Raw genomic sequence first — 22,295 nt, 5'->3', positions numbered from 1 at the left:
ACCATTTGGAAATTTGGACAGATTTTAAACAGCATATTCCAAAATTGTTCCACATAGCTTATCAATATAAAGAAATAATATATGTGTGAAATATATAATGTGCCAGCCAGTTTGATGTACGCTTATTTCAAAGCAAAATTTGAGTTTCNTGGTGTTAACAGAATAAAAACGAAAATCACAATAACAAATTATATGCATATTGACAATCAGTACAAAATGAAATTGCCGCAAACACATCATTTAGACAAAAGGTGCAAAGTCGTCGTGAAATCATCGGATCCGATAAACCACCTTATATAGATTCACCTTGCACTGTACATACAAAAATTATTTTGTATTCTTTCAAACTCTTCGCTCCAGTATCTATTCTAAATATGGTTTTTTCACTATTTATGCACTATTAGAATATACATTATATTAATATTATCCAAAATGTCAGTGCATTAATAAATTACTACTTATTATGATATTAATTGATATGATATTGACACTCTAAAACCATTTGGAAATTTGGACAGATTTTAAACAGCATATTCCAAAATTGTTCCACATAGCTTATCAATATAAAGAAATAATATATGTGTGAAATATATAATGTGCCAGCCAGTTTGATGTACGCTTATTTCAAAGCAAAATTTGAGTTTCTGGCATTAATCCTTGGTTTTGTTGCATACCTCTGCCTGATTTCGGCTTATGTCCTCATCCCGATGGACTGAAAACATCAGTAATGCAACGTTGTGTGTACTTTTGCCGCAAGAATTTATTGACATGTTTTTTTTTTGTTTACTCAAATCAAAAAACTTCATAATTTATCTCTCAAAAAGGTTAACATGAAGGTCAAATGAAGGAAAAAATTACGATAATAAATTGCCAAATAAGTGACCGAAATATAATGTCATTGCTAGCTGGCACACTTTATATTAGTTTATTATGCTTATAAATATTTAACAATTGTCGCCACTTCCATACCTTCCGAAAATTTCGAAGCCTTCTCAAAAGAACAGAAAAATATGGGATCAATTAATACATTTCACTATGAGTTATTACTTAAACACTGATCGAAGTTACGATTATTTTCTTGTTGTATATTTTTAATTGAAAGAAACTGTTGATATTTTCATTCGATGCATCGAAAATATCGATGTTTTTATACGATATTCGAAGCATCAAATCGAAGAAAACATCGATGTATTTTTTTGCCTTGCATCCCTAGTGTAGACTAGAGGTGGTAGACCCAAGTTTTTCTCTTTCGATTACTGCTTATTGATACCTAAGTAACCAAATGCAGTTAAAATATTCAGCAATTCAGCTATAAAGAATGCTGGAAATTCTGGCATTGCATATTCACGGGGCAATACTTTGTTACCAGCTTATGAGATGGTAACAAAATTTACCGGTTACCGAAAAGGGTTTCAAAATTGCCAGGCACTTTATTAACCGATTACAAAATTTGCATTACCAGGGGCTCTATTCTGTAACTGTGAGTTTTTAAGTGTACACTGAAGATTGTGTGCACTCTTCATTTTGCGATTCAGGAAGAGTAAGAATGAGTTTTAGCTGTCAAAATTGTGTACACTTCCTCATTTTGAGATTCAGCATGTGTGAGTTTTAACTGTCAAAATTGTGTACACTTCTCTTCCGAAAAACTCACTGAATTTTAGTCGGTGAGTTTTTGGTTGTGAGTTTTGCACTCGGTCTACGCTACATTTTCTCACAGTTACAGAATAAAGCCCCAGCGCAGAATAGACCTGTTAGGGCCAGTTTTTCAATGCACGGCCGTGGTTTAAACAAGTTTAACGCCCGATCTGGCTGGTTTAAACTAAGACCAGCCAATCCAATGTCAGCCAGGTGTTCAATTTAAACTCAGTTTACTTAATCCAAGTTTAAACTGGCACTGAAAAACTGGTCCTTAGAGACTTCAAAATGTTTAGTTCGTATGCACTATTTATCTCTGCGTACGATGAGGCGTGATGGGAAATAATTAATTATCGCCTTGGCTTCTTTTTTGTTGGACACATGCATAAAATTTTAATATTTTTTGAAAATTTTTTATTTACATATTTTTTAGAATATAAATTTTTGAACATTGGCGTATCAAATGAAAGCTTTTGGCTCTTTCTGATTGGCTGAAGCAGAAAGCTTTCTGATACAACTCTGCTCTGAACTGGTTTTCAAACGAGTTAAATGATTTAACTGGTTAAATTTTCCAATAAAAATTGCATGCGATTTAACTTGTTTACGAACAAGTTTTGTTCATTTAACTGCTTCAAGCCCATTTAACATGTTTAACTCGTCGATTTGAACGTAGTATTAACAAAACATACCACCAATATATCGGAAGGCGAGTTTTTCGAGTGGGTATGCAGTCACAGGAGTGCAATTGGGTATTGTCGTTGTGCTGGGTATACAGTTACAGTTGCACGGCTATACTCAATTCCGCCTCTTGCGTTCGCGCACTCTAGGCAACGTGAGCAACCCACGTGCGAGATTCGATAACCAATCCAAGTGGAGCCTTGGGTCACGGCAGAAAGAGAGGGATCTTCGGTGGGGCCACTCCGACTTATTCGGTTTAAGGGCTCACTGAAGTCTACAGAGTCTGTTCACCAGTATGTGCGGCTGCAAGCGGGTGTCTGTCTTGGAGCAAGCTGCTCCCTATATAAATGTGTATTTGGTTGCGAAACCACCCCCGTCCCAGCAACGGGTTGTGCTCGGGGTTTAAACCCGCCATGTGAAAACCCCTTCCAGTGAAGAAGCGAAGCAAGAGCCTCTTATGATGACGACCACGGCCAACGTCTAAAGGACTACGATTTGAGGGCATGCACCTGGAATATCCGGACCCTTAATGGGGAAGGCGTCTCTGCCCGGCTGGTTGATGTCCTCGTAAGAACAAAAGCTAACATCTCCGCCATTCATACTACAGCTGCCATGTAAGATTCTTCAACATCTCGCTCATCTGCGCCCATGCCCTGACGGAAGAGAAGGATGAAGTGTCCAAGGATCTCTTCTATGAGTGCTTGGAACGCACGTACGTGCTTGGCGACTTCAATGCTAGGTTGGGCACTCCGAGGCCNGATTCTTCAAAATCTCGCTCATCTGCGCCCATGCGCTGACGGAAGAGAAGGATGAAGTGTCCAAGGATCTCTTCTATGAGTGCTTGGAACGCACGTACGTGCTTGGCGACTTCAATGCTAGGTTGGGCACTCCGAGGCCCAAACATCGACTCGGACCACTATCTTGTTGGAGCCAAAACACGCAGTCGCTTCTGCGCAGCAAAAAATGTGCGCCCAAATATGCAAGGAAAGCTTAAAGTCGAAAGGCTGCAATCACAAGAGAGAGCCAATGCATTCGCTACTCGAATCTGACACCTGCTCTCAAATAGTACTCTTCAGCGCTGAAGAAGTAGTCGGATTTCAGCCAGCCCGAAGGAACAACTAGTATGATGAGGAGCGTCAGGAAGTTTCAGAGAAAAAAGATTGCGCCTACAGGGCCACGCTGCGATCGGACGCAACGCGCGCTATGTGGGACCACTATAGGGATCTAAAGAGGGAAGCGAGACGTATTTGCCGTAATAAGAAGAGTGAGCCCGAAATACGTCAGTGAGTAGAGTTTAAATACTGGCCGACAGGCAGAATGCCCGAAAATTTTACCACAGAGTTAGGCGACTTACGGAAGTTTTCAAGACCAGGGCGTACTCCAATGGCGCCCTAGTTACCGATGTTGGGAACGTACTTAAATTATGGAGGGAACACTTTTCCACCCTACTGAATGGTGCCAGGACGGAAAGTTGTGGAGAAAAGAACCCGAGCTCCCAGTCGATGTTCCTCCGCCTGACTATCACGAGGTGCGAATAGCAATAACGCGGCTGAAAAACAACAAAACTGCTGGAGCTGACAGTCTGCCAGCTGAGCTATTCAAGAACGGTGGCAAGGAGTTGATAAAGTGCATGCATTAACTCTTATGCAGAATATGGTCAGATGAACGCATGCCCGACGACTGGAATTTAAGTGTGCTGTGCCTAATCCATAAGAAAGGCGACCGCGCCATTCGCACCAACTACCGCGGGATCAGCCTTCTAAGCATAGGCTACAAGGTCTTATCGAGTGTATTGTGTGAAAGACTGAAGCCCACGGTCAATGAACTGATTGGGTCTAATCAGTGTGGCTTGGAAAATCTACCATAGACCAGGTATTCACAATACGCCAAATCGACAGCACTAAAAGGAGTTGCCTACACGCCGCTACGTCTGAATTTTGCATTTCCGCCAAACTTATACGGCTGTGTAAAATGACATTGAGCAATACCACTAGCTCCATGTGACTTCTTTAATCTGATGTTGGAGAAGATAATAAGAGCTGCAGAACTGAACCGCTCAGGAACAATTTACTACAAGAGCGTGCAATTGCTGGCTTATGCCGAGGTGCTGTTATATGACAATGGCAAAATCCGATGGGGCTGCTCTTGGAGTATTCGAGAGAAAGATTTTGCAGAATATTTACGGGTCTTTACGCGTTGGCGACGGCGAGTACCGCAGACGATGGAACGAGCTTACAACGACATGGACATAGTGCAGCGAATTAAAATACAGCGGTTCCGCTGGCTTGGCCATGCCATTCGAGTGGACACCGACGCTCCAGCTCTGAAAGTATTCAACTTGGAACCCGCTGGTGGTAGCAGAGGAATAGGGAGGCCACCACTTAGATGGAAAGACCAGGTGGAGAAGGAGTTGGCTTCACTTGGCATTTCCAATTGGCGTCAGTTGTCACTGAAAATAAACGACTGGCGTTTTTGTTGAATGCGGCCAAAGGCGGTTATAGCGCCAAATAAGAAGAATAAGGGTTTTTCGAGTTACAAAAACGTTTCGGCTATTTCTTGCGATATCAGGTGTGCGATCCCTCGTTATGACAAAATTTGCGATAAAATATTAGGGGTATTCTCGAAATCTTGCAAAGTCCTTGCACGTTGCGTGGATTTCATAACTTGCAAACACACAAAAACAGAATACATGGGAAACAAGTTTTCCTATGCTGGAAAATATGCAACGTCGAAACCCATGCATATGTTTTGTAAGAAAGCATAGTATATGAGACATTCTTTTCCAAATTGCAAATTTTGACAGATCATATCTCCGAAGAGAAAAAAGAAAAAAAAATTCGTCGAACACGTGTTAGCTTATTTCATGTATAGAACCCGTAAAAAAATTTGAAGCGAATGGGAGACATGACATATTTTTTTGCGAAATCCGTACGACTTAAAAAAGAATGGCTGATATACATTTTGTTATGCTCGTTTTCATCCAGTGTGCAACCGTGTGAATAAATCTTCTGTGATTCTAGTGTGAAAACGTGCATATGCATACAAGTACTTATGTAAATATGTACATGGATACATATGAATGTATTATGGCGAGTACTGCAAAAAACGAATGACAGGCCTAAATGAATAACAAGAGAATGAAGGAGCCCGTGATAAAAGATGAGGAAGCTTGGGCGTCGAGAAACGTCAAATGGAATGTTTGATAACGTTTAATAGGAACTAAAAAACGGTTTATTGATTGATTTAGATCAGAGTAGGTCCTCAGTCGTGTACATGCGCTGCTAAACTGGCTATCTGTCCGTTTTTGGCTCGTACTTAATATATGTAATCGGTATGCATCAACAATCAACATTAAAATCTACATAAGCACTCTGCGTTGCATGCACGTTGGCTTTAATTTTCTTAAAACATCAACAATGTTTAGAAGAATTTTTCTACAAATACACATAATATAATGAAGCTGAAAAAACTATTAGTAATTATTCCAAGTCCTTCCAAAAGAGGTTATTTATATTTTACTAGAAAAAAATTTNTTAATAGGAACCTTCTAGAGTGAGTTGCTGTGGGGGCGAACGCAGGTATATAAAGGCGTTTCAAGAGCGCACAAAAAGTTCAGTTGCGAGTTACCAAACGAAAATTTCAGTTGTAAAACAGAAAGCTACGAGTGTAAAGATCAATTGCTTTAGCAAGTATTTTAAATTGTTTGTTGTACAAAGCATGATACAAAAAGAAGGTAGTTTCAATAAAGCAGAGTTGTGAAAAATGCATTAAATTTTTAATGCATAGCATTTTAATGTAAATGAAAAAGATTAATGCATTAATTTTTGATATTTAATGTAAATGAAAAATTCAATGCATTAATTCCGAAGAAATAATGCTAATGATTTTTTTTTTGTACTAACATTAAAATGTTTAAATGAATGCTATTGCAATAATTTACTGCAGTAAAATTATAACAAGCATTAAAAACCCATTAACTAATTTTATTTTGAAGTATAAAAAATCTTTGCTGACTTTGAGGGTAGAATTTTAAGGTAAAAAAAGATAGTGACGGACGTTAAGGCTAGTTTTCACTATGTCAAGTTCAATGGCATTTGTCGTTAAATAGGTAAACTCACATTGTCAAATGGAACTAAAAAACGGTTTATTGATTGATTTAGATCAGAGTAGGTCCTCAGTCGTGTACATGCGCTGCTAAACTGGCTATCTGTCCGTTTTTGGCTCGTACTTAATATATGTAATCGGTATGCATCAACAATCAACATTAAAATCTACATAAGCACTCTGCGTTGCATGCACGTTGGCTTTAATTTTCTTAAAACATCAACAATGTTTAGAAGAATTTTTCTACAAATACACATAATATAATGAAGCTGAAAAAACTATTAGTAATTATTCCAAGTCCTTCCAAAAGAGGTTATTTATATTTTACTAGAAAAAAATTTTAATGGTTTTTAATAATGCAAACGAGCAAAAGTATTAAACATTTTAGTGCATTAAAATTTTTTCATTAGCATTAGCTTGGATAATTTAATGAAAAAAAAAATTCATTAGCATTACATTTTTCAGAATTAATGCATTGAAATATTCATTTGCATTAAATTTCATAAATTAATGCATTAACTTTATACATTGACATTATTTGTTTAAATACCATTAATGCATTAAAAAATTAATGAATTTTTCACAAAAACTTTTGACGGATAATAAAATTTTTTGAAGTTTCATAAATTGTGAGTATACTCAACGGCCTTGCCACTTTGATAATATTAAAACAATAAATCGGAGTATTTTCTTATACCAATGTAATAACACTTCAAATCAAAAACCGTTATCAGTGCTTGGTACTTTTTTACTTACGTGGTACGCATTTTTTTTATTAAAAATATTTAAAATGTAAACTGTTAACGGAGACTTCATCGTAATTGTTCTTTCCATTTTGTAATAAAAACCACGCGCTCATTATTCTATTATTTTTTTGTTTTCTTATTTTGAATGCAATCTTGCGATTTAAAAATCGAATTCTAAAAAATGTTCTTCCCAAATGAAACCTCTTTATATTTCGGTTCAAATTTACTTTTAAATTTCTCATAAGATTTTGCAANATTAAAAATATTTAAAATGTAAACTGTTAACGGAGATCACATCGTAATTATTCTTTCCATTTTGTAATAAAAACCACGCGCTCATTATTCTGTTATTTTTTTGTTTTNACCTTGAGCCGCCCTCCGATAAACAACTAACAGATCGTCGCTTAAAGTACAAAACCGTNGCCTTGAGCCGCCCTCCGATAAGCAACTAACAGATCGTCGCTTAAAGTACAAAACCGTGTATCAACAAAATGCACAACTGCGTATGTGCGGTTGCATAAATTATTTGGTAGAGAGTAAAAACTCTCATATTTCAAAATGGTTCTCTTTTTTTTACAAAGAAATCGCATTTCAGGACGAATGGATAAGGCTTGAGCCAAAAGCTTGTGTGAGCAAATCCAATTTTTGGCAAAAAATGTCAGTTACGCGGTTTTGCAGAGCGAAGATACGCGGTTTTGTACTTTAAGCGACGATATGTAAGTATACACTTTCTTCATGCTTTCTGAAACCTAGTCGTCAACCCCATTTTCGAAATCATAATTTTCTAGGTCATCATATTCCACATCTTTGAATGTACTGATAAAATCTTCTGCTTAAAAAAAAAATATTTCTTCTAGTGATCAGGTAGCATGAATTTGATGAAATGTCATAATTTTATTAAAAGTCAAATGGTTAACAACAACAACGAACGTCATTAAATGAAACTACCTTCTTTTTTGTATCATGGTACAAAGGTAGGTTTACTGTAATTTTGACAATTATTTAACAATCCAGCGAAAAGAACTTGAAAGATTTAGGAATTTAGCGATTAATTAAAGTACAATCCGAACAGTATTGCACATTCATATCATACGCTGGTAGCAAAGTTTTTCCCCGTAAAATATGCAATGCCAGAATTTCCAGAATTCTTCATAGGGGGCTGTCCATATATTACGTAAGACCTTCGTGCGGGAGGGCGGGTCTAGAATTTTCTTACTTTTTCTTATATGGGGGGAGGGGGCGTCCCGCAGATTCTTACGTAATATTATTTTTCTTATATTATTCAAAATTGTTCTTTATAAAATACGAAAATTCACCCAATTAAAGTACTAAATTGCATTGAAATGAAAAAATATACATTAAATACGGAGGATATTACAATTTTTGACAACTTTTGCTTTAATTTTTCTATTTTTCTACAAAAAACGTTACTCTTCGGTGTCTATTATAACCGAAAAATGCAGCTCGAACACAAACAGGCGAAAACTCCCTTACGTAATATATGGAAAGCACCTAAGCATTCACAAAGAGCTTCACTTGATCTTTTCTGAGCCTCAGCGTCGAAGAGCAAAGAGGATAATTTCACGACGCGGGCGAGAGAAAACGTCCCTCTTGGTCTAAAAAAACGTCGATTGTGGTGTTTTTCTTTTGTTTAATTAATTTAATTTATTATTTTTCCATAAAAGCCTAGCTCTTGATATAACAAACTAAAGATAAATCCACATTTCAAACTTTGTGCAAAAATTATAAAAAAAATCTGCAAAGTTTCAGCTAGATTTTCAACTTTTTATTCAGATTTTTAAGAATTTTTTTGAGTATTCAGCTTGATAGCCCATTAAATTTCAGGGTAATAATGTGCACATTTTAAGTTGCTAAAGAATCGCGTTGATTGCTAATATTTTTTTTCTCGAGACATTTGATTAGGTGGTCGGTTGTCGAAAATGATAAATTACGATCTGCTAAGAATCATTACATTTTCGTTCATGAAATTTTCAATGAAGCTTTAAAAAAGTCTGACTTTTTATGCTGCTACAGTTTTTTGGTGCTTTTGCGAGCGTGCGTGCTGCAATAGATCAGCTCTTCCTGATTTGGCTTTTAATGTGCAATTGTAAACACTGCAATAAGCCTCTTCCAAAAAAAAATGCGCGTGCGCTTGCTTTGCATTATATTTAAGTCATCTGTGTCCAAAGAATAAATATCTTTTGAAGAAGATGCTGCAAAAAACAAAGCTTGTAAAGATTTATTAAGAAAATAATTCAAAATCAGTTCTACTTACAAGATTTAGTAACAGAGAAAAATTACTAAGAAGTTAAAAAACGCCATTTTTTACATAAAAAACGTCCGAATGTCAACGGGATACAAAAACCGTCCAAATGACGTTAAAAACGTCAACCTGGCAACGCTGCCTAGAACAGAGGTGGGCACTCACACTATCACATACATGCGCTTGTGTGCGAAGCAGCGATGTTTTGCTCAACAGCCAGTGCTCGGACTTTACAACATTTTTGGAATAGATAACACTTTTTTTTCTAAATTACGTTTCTACTACTTCTACCACCGTAAGCTAAAAAACTTTCAGATCTTGAAACTCTTTTTTTTTAATTTGTTCATTTGCGCATTAATGAATGGGCATTTTCTACAACAAAAAACCACATTGCTTGCTGCGACATCGACATCAGTGATCGGACTTTAAAAAAATTCTGTGTGATAGAATCTGGAAAAAATGTGGTAGATTTCAAAAAAAATGTGGTGGATTTCAAAAAAATGTGGTAGATCTGTGGGATTGGGTCAAACTTTGTACAAAAATTAAAACAATTCTGCAAGGTTTCACCTAGATGGCAAACTTTTTAATTAGACAAAAAAAAAATTAATTTTAGTATAAGAAAGTGCAGGATTGTTTTGGCAATTTTTTTCCTTGACAGTGTAAAGCAGTTCCTTCCATATTAATGTGGCGAATACTGCGGCAACGCGAAGCGAACAACGATAAATAGGCAGAATGTTCGAGGAATGACGTAGAATGTTCCACAAAGAGAAACATCAAGTTGGATGAACACTGCGAACAGCGAGAGAAAGAGAATGAGCGATGAACTTCAGAACGTTCTAGAGTTGCCATGAGTGTGAGCACAGGTATATAAGGGCGCCACCAGACACCGGAGTGAGTTGGTAACAAGTCAGCAAGCTACAAGTAAAGTGAGTTGCAAATAAGCAAGCTATAAGTTTAATTGTGGTAACAAGTTTTGTAAAGCGTCGTAATTGCTTTAACGAGTATTGTAAAGTGTTTTTACTGTATTAGCGAGTATTATAAACCGTTTGTGGTACAATAAAGTTAATTGTACTACAAATTGGTCATCATGAGCATTTATTTAACAATCCAGCGATACGAGCCGTAAGATATTTGGGAAATCCCTCAAAATTTCAAGGATAATCGTAACATTAAGATATTTTTCGAACACATTTTAAGAGAATTATGCAACCTTGCGGATTGCTGCCAGCTTTTCCTTTTATCACATCACGAAGTAGCGAACAAATGTGGCACGTTCCAGAAACAGCTAATTGAGGTTTGCCGAGTTTTACATACTTCAAGTAAAAGTAAACAACGCCTCAGAAACATTACATGCATTTAAATTTGCTAATACTTTCACAAAAATAACCATTTTTTAACATTTTTGCTATTAATTCTTTTTATAAATCATATATCTTGCAATTTAACACAATAAAACCTCGTTTTTTGTCGAAAAATTGATTACTGAGAAACTTTACTATTGTACAGTTTATTTATCCTCCCATTCGGATTTGTTTACTTTTACTTGAGAAATTTCATCGTCGACGGGAATGCCGAATCTTGTATTATATCATTTTTGTTACCAAATAGTGTTGCACATCGGCGTAGCCAGAATGAAATTTAGGGGGGCTCGACCCTATTAAGCTGGCATTTCAGGGAACTATTTTATATATATATAAAGAAAATTTGAAAGTTAGGGGGGGGAGGCTCGAGCACCCCCCTGCCCCTACCTGGCTACACCCATGGTGTTGGACAATTTTTGCTCTTAAAATTAAGAAGATTATGTCAAGCAAAAATAAAACTACTCAAAAACGCGAATATGTGGTAGATTTCAGACCATGAGTGGTAGATGTGGTAGATGCTCAAAAAAGTGGCAGATCTACCACAATGTGGTAGAAGTCCTATCACTGGTCGACATATGTATGATATGATCGTCTTCGTGCGTCTTACGATAATTGACGATTGACCAGTGTTGTCAACTTTTGATTTTCAAAAAGCACCAAAAACTTGGAAAAAAGCGTTTTACCACACTAAAAGCACCAAATTTTTTTGAATCAAGGGATGCTTTTTTCATAACATAATACCGAAGTACTGCACATTAAAACTGGTATATCTCGAGAAAGAAAAATCGAATCGCATCAAACGAAAATAATGTCCTAATTAGAAATGAGCAAATAATTTTATGTTTTCATTATATGACCTCAAATATCGCTAAAAACCGTGTTTTTGGCACTGTGAGGTTAGGATATCTCAAAATTCTAGTGCTATGGCTATTGTGAGGCCAGATTTGGATTCAGCACCAAGAAACGATGTGTTTTACTCAGGTGGTAAAAAAAAAACAAAATTGGTACAAATAATTAGAAAAGAAAAAAACAAATACTTAACTTACTTGCGTACTAGCATTTTCAACGCGAATAGAATTTAACAAGGTGGCTTTGCAACTTCAGCTTTTTATCAACCATGGTTGTATTTTAGTCCATTTAAATTTGTATATTCTTGTAAATTCAGTGCTGCCACACTCCATACTCCAAATTATTTCAAGTTTTAACTATCTCGAAGTAATTTTAGTTCAGAAAAAAGCACTAAAAAAGGCACTAGGCACTAAATAATTTTTTTTGGCGTTTTAATTTTCAAAAAGCACTAAATCTAGTGCTTAAAGCACCAAGTTGGCAACTATGCGATTGACTGATGCTTTTCTAGCACTTCGGCAATGCAATCAAATCAGTTGCTGCTGAGACTTCACTGCGCAACTATTCGAATAATACACACATAAAATGTTTCGGGAGGGAATGGATGGGTGTGCGCAATGCGTGATCTGCTATCGCGTTATGAGTCGCAATGTTATGTCTAGTTTAAAAAGACATTACAAACTGTGTCATAATCATTTAGAAAAGTTGAAAGAGGGTGATCGAGCACTGAAGCTTTTAGAATTAAAAGCCGCGTTCTTTATTAAATTTATCGTTGGTGAAAGTAATATATATCAACACGAAAATTATCTATGTCTATCAGAAAATGATTCTCTATCAGAAAACACCTTATTCTGTCGATTTGGCTTTTTATTTAGAATTTCTAGAAAAGTTTTAGGTATGCAGTTTTATAGCCCATTAAAATTTAGTAGCTCAAAGTGCAAATTTCAAGCGCTAAGAAATCGCGTTGATTAGTAATGATTGGCAATTTCTTTTATATGGAAGAAAATGCCTAGCACCATCAGCAAAAAAACAGATAAACATTAAATAAACAAAAATATAAATAGCCAAAACCGGTCAAAATGTCACTTAACTTAATCAGCTGACCATAAGTGCATATAACGTATTTATAAATTTATTTATTTGAATCTACCACATTGTTTTGGAATGTACCACAATTTTTCATGCTTATTTACCACTAAGAAAATTTTTCTTCCGAACACTCTCAACAGCAACTGATTTGATTTGCTTTGCCGAAACACCAGCGAAGCATCAGTCAATCGTCAATTATCGTAAGACGCACGAAGACGATGATAGTATACAGGGATGCCGTTTGGATCTAAATAGATCCAATTGGATACATTTTTAGACGAATTTTTGCGGGATACTTATTTTTTCCGGTCAGTATAAATGTGGATACTTTTTTAAAAAGGCCAAAATTTTATATTTCCTATAAAGTTTTTTTCGTTCAAAAATCGATTTTCATTAAAGATGGTAGAAAGCATTACGTTTTCTAAACGTATAAAGAATCGCTACTTAAGCGTGAAATTAAAGCATTTTATTTTTTGTGAACGAAGCAATGAACATATGAAGAGATCTCTCCAAAATAGGTATAAGCGCAATTGCTTTAATTAGCTTAAAAGGATGCTTTACGCAAGATCTTAATATACATATCGTCGTTTAAAGTACAAAACCGCGTATCAACAAAATGCAAAACCGCGTATCAAGATAATGCAAAACCGCGTATGTGACGTTGCATAAATTATTTTCTAGAGAGTAAAAACACTTATATTTCAAAATGGTTCTCTTTTTTATAAAGCAATCGCATTTCTGGCTAGTATATTTCAGGACGAATGGATAAGGATTGAGCCAAGAGCTTGTGTGAGCAAATCCAATTTTCGGCAGCAAATGTCAGTTACGCGGTTTTGCAGAATGACGATAGGCGGTTTTGTACTTTAAACGACGATATATATAAAGTAAATTATACTCTTTCTGTAGTAATATCTTTCATATCACATATTTTCATTTGTTAATAAAAAAAAAAGAACATTTCAATGTAGTTTAAAAAACTAAATTTGATTTATTTAAGGAAACTTTTATGAATTTTACTGAAAAGACTTTAAATACACTCTAAAGAAATTTTGTTTATTTGCGCATATGGAGAGAAGTAACCAGTTTCCTCTTTTAATGTGTGCAAATTTGCATGCGGTGTAATAAAATTAATCATTGTCTGTTTACTTTTACGTAACGAATTTGTCGGAAGAGCAAAATTACACATAAAATGTTTAAAATAAAGTAATGTTTACTATTAGTAGGAAATGTATTTGTAGTTTGAAAATCTTTGCAATTTTAAACGTTCTGTATATGTGTATTTATGTGTATTTCTTAAAGATCTCAAGTTCAAAATCAAATACTGAACAACCTATACGTATATATATACAGATTCTTGTTGAAAAATAGATACTTTTCAGTAGAAGTTTTACATGCTCTTTTTAGAGTGTACTTGCTATTTATTATATTTACTTTGCAAAATAATTATGCACAAAAACTGTACTTTACAAATTGAAATTACAAATGTTTGATTTTATGCACATGTATTCCAAGTCCTCAGGATGGGTTAAATTATGTCTTTTTCATTCAAATGTTTGGTTTTCTTACAAATTATGAGATGTATATGTAAAAAAAGAAAATTGGATACATTTGGATACATTTTCGGCTTGGTCAGGGATACATTTTCTTGAGACGGCGCGGCAACACTGATAGTATACATGTGTCGACGTCGCAGCAAGCAGCATTTCGAAGCCCAATTACATGTGTTTGGAAAATCAAAAAATGCCCTCCTCTGACCTAGAATAACGATGACAAGAACTGGTAAAATTTTTGGTATTTTAAGAAATCTTGTCCTTTAACTCTCTGAATATAAAAATTTTAATTGGTAAAAACAAGTTATTTACGTATTAATAAGCCTTAATCGAAAGAAAAAACAACTCCAAGTTTTTTTTTTTTAATTTATTTCCCATATATATGGGAAATTGTATGAAAAAAATAGAAAAGTGTTGGGCGGCGGTAAAATAATTACACTATGCGACAGTCAAAATCGGGATGGGATGAAACCAACGGGAAATGTTATATCGGTCAAAAACAATTATACGTGGCCCAGCGTTTCGCTTTATTTATTATTTATTTATTTATTTATAAAATTTTATGAATTTAAAAAATAAAAAAATTTAATTGTTTAGGCAAAAAATATTTTTTTTCTTCATACATTTATTTTTACCGGCAAAACTGTTGATTATATAGAAAAACTTTATATGAACAGATTAAAGGAATTGTAATTTTTAATTTTTTTTAATTTGTTTGAGCAAAATCGGACTAGTGGTTCTCGAGTTATGACCACCAAAGGTGACAATTTCCCCTATATGATAGTTACTAACTTCAAATCGATATATCTCGATTCCTAGACGTGTTTCACAGCGTTATTGATTGACGCAGAAGTGGATATGTGAATTAAGAATATATGTTTTATTTTACAAGAACAACATGCGTCTGTCTTTTGCGTTTGCCTTTTTTGCAGTTGAGTGAGTTTGTGAGGATGTAATCAAATGCTATCTAATCATAGGCAAACCAATTATGTTCCTTTATTCGTAGTGAATTTCTCAATGTATTTAATTAGTTTGATAAATTTTTATAACACTGGTTAGGTTGGAAAAAATTGCCAAAGAAGAGACACCATATTTGGCTTCGTATGCGGTAGAGTGCTAAGAAAAAGGGCTGAAATTTGCATGTTTAAACCCGTATAAAAACCAGTAACCATAGCAACAACATATAACAGTTTGAACAAAATGCTGACATAAAATATTTTCCTGGTGCACTTTTCGATTTTTGTCACATATCGAGGCCTTATATTCAATACCCTCTATCTGTACTTTTCACAAAAATGAGATAAAAATCCGCCTAAGACTCAACTGTCATCGGTGATATTAATGCTGACCCTGTATAATGCTCTACAGAAAAATTTACTATTAAACTGCAAAGTCAGAATTAGCATAAGTGATAACAGGTCACAGATGGATTCTAACATCACAAAGTAGGTTTTGTGAAAATTCCAGATAGAGGCCCTCGATATATATGTTCGAAAGTAGCTCGAAGAGTAAATCGTTAAGTTTGGATGTAAATTTCTTAAGGACAACTGTTTTATATCTCGAATTTCAGGTCTCACGCAAGGTTTTCTGCAGAGTACGTGGTTTATTCTTTTTAAAATCATTAAACAAGTGGAACTTAAGGTTTTTGGGGTCAAGGAATCTTAACCTGAAATTTGGTTTTGAAACTTAGTGTGTTGACATACATATCTATGATAGCTGCTTATTGTAAAGAAGATATACTTTTGTAAAGGGGACGTGGCACATAACTTCGGTATTATACGTCAAATGAAATGAAATTTCTAATGAAAAGATATCCATGGTAGGCGCTTACAGTAAGGTATATATGAGTGAGTTTGTACAAGGGGCATGGCAAATTCCATAGGCGTGAAACTTTTAATCAGCAATAGCTTCGGAACCGTAAGTCACATGACTTAGAAATTTGATGTGAGGACAGATCTATGATAGATGTTTAAACTAAAGTATCGACATATATAAATAAGTTTGTTAAAGGAGGCGTGGAACATCTTACAGGTGTAAAATTTTAATCAGCTATAACTTAGGAACGATAAGTCACATGACTTCGAAATTATTGTGAAGACATAATTAAAGTAGGCGCTTATAGCGAGGTAAACATTAGTGAGTTTGTATAAGGGCCACGACATATTCCATTGCCCTGAAATCTCACATTTGCTATATTTTCGGACTCCTAACTCACATGACTTTAAAATTTGATGAGAAGATCTATGGTAAATGTATACAAATGAGTTTGTACAAGAGTTCGGGGCATTTATAGTAAACTGAAAGAGAGTGAGTGTTTGCCAGGGGCGTGGTACCTCCAATAGATGTAGTTCGTTCAGAGAATCATAACCTTGGACCCATTACAAACATACACCTAAACGAAATGACCTGTTGTAAACTAAACAGGGATACGAGTTTGAAAGATGTCGTAGCACCTCCCACCAAGCATGCCGTCTACGTTAAGAGAATATCAATTTAAAAAGTAACGCGCATTTTATTCTTCTTTAGGTACCTTAATCCACCTAATCTTAATACTAAAACAAGCTTTTTAGTAAAGAAAATAATGACCAATATAATTGCAGCAAGAATTCTTACTGGATGCCACAAAGCAGAAGATGTGTTTATGTAAGGAGTCCTATTTATTCCCACATACCTTCAATTTTAATTTAAAAGTCTTCAGTATACTCTGAGACTTTGCTTTGACATGTCGAATGCTCACGAGTGGGATGTCTGAATAGTATTTATGTTTCTACACCGGAAAAAAATTAAAGTATTTTTCATAAGGAGGCCTTAAACTAAATAAGAAATATAGTCTATGTCTCCTTTAATTTATGGTAAACTGAAAATCTTTCTTTTTTATATTTTTATCTGTTTACCCCGGACGACAGGTGGCGCTGGAGTCGATATATTTAGAGAATCCGTCTTTATCGCACGACCTGGATTAATGGGTATTACTTTTTGATAAGAAGTGTGTCCCAAACGTACCCAAAACATAGGTGGCGCTGGAATCAAGATATTTAGATATCCCTCTACAAATTTACTTTTTAGATTACCTAATAAAGCCCCATTCTTTAAGTATGAATACAAGGAAGCGCAGAATTGTTTAAGCGACACAGATGTCTTAGACACATCAACGGGTCATCGGTATATCAAGAAGAAGTCTCACGAATTAAAAAGAGCACAGTAGGAACATCAATGACCCCGTTTGAATAAGAGCTCATATCATCGAAGGCATCGAGAGCTAGTGATGCAAATTTTGAGCTGTAACATCGATACATCGATGTTTCGATGCATCGGAGAAAAGAACATCGAGGCTAAAATACATTGCCAGAGAAACATTAATATATCGAGGGTTTCCGATGTTTTGCAAATTGTTAATTTCTAGTTAAGTTTAAAGCAATATTGAATACTTTAATAATTATGAATATATTTTCCTGTATTTTATTAACCTTTCTATACCCTTTCTATTATTAGAATCAAAATGCATACCGTAATGCGTAAGGTCGGTCGGGCCTAAAGATCCTAGGCCTGATCTTGTTAAAATTCCAAGGGGTGTTTGGTTCTGTTTTAACGGCAAGGTTATTAGCATTCAGAATGAATCCAACAATTTTATTGAGCTTGTTTTTTATGAAAAATGTTGTGGAAAAGCAACAATAATTTACAAAGTTAAGAAGGTATAGCTGCTATTTGGGAGATCACCACATCAACTAATCAGACTTCTTCAACCGCGGTCACTGAAGAGATGTGGTGGTCTCCGAAATAGCAGCTATAACTTCTACCTTTTGTAAATTATTGTTGATTTTCAATAACATTTTTCAAGCTCAATAAAATTGTTGAATATAATTGTTATANCCGGTTTCTGGATAAACCTCGCACTCTACAGAAAACCTAGAGCGACCCGAAAATTCTGACTTCAGATTCGGATTCAGCGGACCCAAAAGTTTTAAAAACCGTTGAGAAACCCCGGGGAATTTTTTTCTGTTGTACAGTGTATTTTTTCACATCGGCCTTGCAATAGATCTAAGTCACTATAGACATCTTCATCCATATGTACTGAATTTTCACAGGTTTCGGATATTTTTGGGAGGGGAAGGAGGGGGATAAGACCCTCAAAACCCCCTCTGTATTCTGATTGGAGAACTAATTTATTGTGGAAAAATCATAAATAAATCAATATGTTTTTCGTTTCTCTATTTCTTTTCATTGATTCCTTGTACAATCGATAAATTGTTTATAGTGCTTTCTAAAACAGGGTAGCCTTCCAAACTTCCACAACGGACTTTAAGCAAAGGGACTCAAATGTCCTGAGAATTTTCCTCGAAATCTCTTAATATAAGTGTTAATATAAGTACATAAATAGATGAAACTTCATTAAGCTCTATTTATTTTAGTCGACATATTTGCAATTAAATGTCAAAACCAACCAATAAATTTTAAACAAATTTACCTTTATATTAGCAAATGTTAGTACCTACAATTTTTCAAATGCAATCTTAAAACAAACTTTTTTTAATTACAGACTAAAAAACATTATCCTGGCCATATAAAAAGACCAATGAATGCATTTATGGTTTGGAGTCAAATGGAAAGAAGAAAGATTTGTGAAAAGACACCTGATCTGCACAATGCAGAAATATCGAAAGAACTGGGCCGGCGTTGGCAACTTCTAGGCAAGGAAGAAAAACAACCTTACATAATTGAAGCAGAAAACTTACGTAAACTACACATGATAGAATATCCCGACTATAAATATAGGCCCCAGAAAAAGCAGTCGCGACAACCCTCCTCTAGACATAGTGAAAAAGAAGAGCGCAAAGGGCAAAATCATGATATCAGAAAGAAAAGAATGCTATCTTCCATGGAACGAAAATGTAAACAAAGTCTAATACCGAACAATCAAGATGGAATTAATCGCCGAAATCGGTGCTGGAAGAAAAGCTCTAGCAATACAAAGAAGCATAATGGAACAAGAAATACGACCACTTCTTACGACTCTGCGAAAATATGCATGGTAGGAGAACGTGCCCATTATCTATCGGGTACATCAAATTATAGGAGCTTTTGCAGTGATCCAATTATCTGTGATATCAACTCAGGGATTGTAGATAATTTAACTAACTTAAATCCCATTGAACCGTCCGACTATCATGAACTCAAAAATAACTCTCAATATCAAATTGAAGATGTGTTAAAAATAATAAATCCTGACAACTTTTTTGAAACTCCATTTGAGTTTCAAAATACCAAAAATGATTTTTCTCATGACAATACACAGACCCCTGAACAATCAAATGTCAACAATGTTTCTCAGATCTCATATTTTGAAAAAGCTAAAATAGAAGAGGAAAACAGCATTGTAAATGATGCTAATTTACATCTTGCCAGTCACCATTTGCATCACATACAGTATCCATACGAAACAGCTAAATTACCTGTTTTTGATTCACTAATATCTTCTCGGGATAGCCATAATCACTCAAGTATTATTAACTCCTCAACTGATGATACCAATTGTGACATTATAAATCAGTCATTATATTGCACAGATGAGTGTATATCCGAAAATCAAGATTCTGCGATACAACAACAAACCGTGACAATGAATATTGAAATTCATAATAGTAACCGCATTTGTGGAAATGTTGGGAACACGGGATTTATAGCCGGTGATGATATGTATGCAATATCAATCCCCTGTGCTAGTGTCGACAGCGATTGTAGTATTCTGACATCACCCCATTCACCACAAATAGGACATAATATTAGTGCCAACAGTGCGGTGTTAGATACTAGTAGTGCAAATATATTCGCACTTTCAAGCGCTAATTCTAATCAACTATCTCAAACGGATACTCTTAATTCTTCTAACTATACGTTTTATGATACCAATGGAGCTCTTCTTGCTTTTACATACGACGACTTACCACCGCAATCTACAGGCAGCCATTTGGAGTTTAACAACAGATATGAGTTTTCTAGTCTTTAAATACAAATATGAATAAGAACAAATACATTATTTAATATTGTTTATCATAAAAATTTAAGACATTGTCAAAGTAAATGTTCATAGTATAAAAATTTAAATTTTATCCCTGCTTTAATAATATATACTCAATATGTATGCAAAAACATAGCTTTGGTGTAATTACACAGTGCGACAAGATTCTACGTATTTGATGAAAGCAAGAGTAAATGAGAATATACACCCCCACATAGAAAGGATTTTTAGGATATACTAAGATCCTTTAAAGTATTTGTAGTTGGTTGCTTATTTTTTTGGAGAAAAAATAATGTTTCTTTGGGGAAAATTAAATTTTTATTAACCAAAATAATATTTTTCAATACAAGAGAGGTTTTTTATTTAGCTTTTAACCCTTTAAGAATATATAAAATATATATGTATGTATATACATATACACAAACACATAATAAGATTTAAGATATAAAAAATATAAGATATACAAAATTTCTCCCTGATAATGCTATTTTCTCTAACAAAAACAATGAAATGAACTTTTTTCACCGTCCAGCCTTAAAACAGTGAAATAAAATTATGTTGTGAAAAACCATAAAAAAAAATCTAAAAAATTGTACGACGGCGGTAGCTAAGTTTTAGCTAAAAGTAAACATCATAAATAAATTCCTCGACTCCAAAATAATAAGATATCATAACTTTCCAAAAGAATTATAGGAAAACGTAATTGATAATTGATTGAGTTTTACTAACTTTTTCCTGTATAGAGGGTATTTAAAAAAATACAAAACTTTAAGTATAGGCTAAAAATCCTTTGAGAGTTTGTTATTGGAAGGGTAAACTTTCATTTACTTTAGGTTGCATTAAATATGTAGACATGAACCACCATTTTGTATCACTGTGTTACTAATTATAAAAGTTTTAAAATTAACCGAAATCAATCAATGAGAAATGTTAACATACTTAAGTATGTACACTGAGGGAAATAACGCATAGTAAAAACGAATATCTTTTATTTGATTATCGTTTAAAAGTGTTCGTATTTAAAGATAATACTTTCATACCAAAATTTACCACGCACGTATTTGAGTATAAACTGAGGGGGAAAAATAGTAAAATCGAATGAAAACTGTTTAAAAGTAGTGTACGAATAATAGAAATATTCAATTCAAATACGCCCTATTAAAATGAAGTGCCGGGCTATAGTTGAGTGCGCAACGATGCTTGCCACAGTTTGTTGATTTCCAGGGGGTCAGGGTTCGAATTCCATTGCAGGCCACATCCAAATTAAATATTTGTTTTCTTGTTTTTGTTTTTATCTTAATTATGAAAGAAGAAGTGCAAACTGCTTAATTTTAATATGTACTTATTTGAATATAATATTTTCCACTATACAGTATTCTATTGACGTTTTTAGTTAGATCAAATAGGTTTTTGTTTGATGTTACTATTCTTTTCCCCCAATGTACAAAGATACATACGTTAAACAGGCCATGCTACCGTGTTAAAGAACGAGAAGGAATGTACAGTACAATGACGACATCGTCCAAAAAATTAAATTGAGTCGAGTATGCAAAAACGCCCTCCACCCGTTATTAAAAAAATACATATGTTCTTATTTATATACCATGATTCAATAATACAAGGTTATGTAATTTGTGACAGCTAAAATTTGACATTCCTTTATCTAGAATTGTATTTTGGAAGTAGGAGAAAGAGGAAGAATGTGATCGCCTTTTGCGAAAACGGTAGTAGAAAGGTACTACAAAAAGTACGCAAAGTATACAATTAGAAGTAAAATGTGTATTATTAATTCTATGTGAATTTGCAATATATTTGTTGTTTTAATGGAAATACTAAACAATACATAAAAATATGCATTTTTGATTTCAGTTATTCGTCATTTCCTGGAAGAAATCTAGAATACCGACCGTTCAGCTATGCAAAAACGAAAAATGCAGATCAATAGCACTTTTTATGCTCATTTCAACCATGCCCTTATTTGGCGCAAGTGAAAAATGAAGACGTTCT

At 34.5% G+C, this 22,295-nt stretch overlaps 1 protein-coding gene across 11 annotated transcripts in view; it reads left to right on the top strand.

Moving 5' to 3' along the window:
* The window catches only part of LOC108359027 (Sox box protein 14), a 72,373-nt gene extending 51,759 nt beyond the window's left edge, over window positions 1-20,614 (top strand). For 10 of the 11 annotated variants that reach the window (XM_017610649.1, XM_017610652.1, XM_017610644.1 and 7 more), the window contains one exon: window positions 18,810-20,614. In XM_017610649.1, coding sequence (XP_017466138.1) covers window positions 18,810-20,276 — 1,467 coding nt within the window. In that variant the 3' untranslated portion in view covers window positions 20,277-20,614. Of the gene's footprint in view, window positions 1-5,930; window positions 5,936-10,284; window positions 10,290-18,809 lie in introns of those variants that run through there. The other variant, XM_017610653.1, reaches the window with a different exon arrangement.
* Window positions 20,615-22,295: the final 1,681 nt, after the last annotated feature.

The sequence above is a fragment of the Rhagoletis zephyria genome, unplaced genomic scaffold, assembly GCF_001687245.7.
Source record: "Rhagoletis zephyria isolate East Lansing unplaced genomic scaffold, Rhagoletis_zephyria_1.1 Rzeph_scaffold_00327, whole genome shotgun sequence".
Lineage (NCBI taxonomy): Eukaryota > Metazoa > Arthropoda > Insecta > Diptera > Tephritidae > Rhagoletis > Rhagoletis zephyria.
Note: the sequence above shows the minus strand (reverse complement) of the source record. Positions and strands in the feature narration are given on the sequence as shown.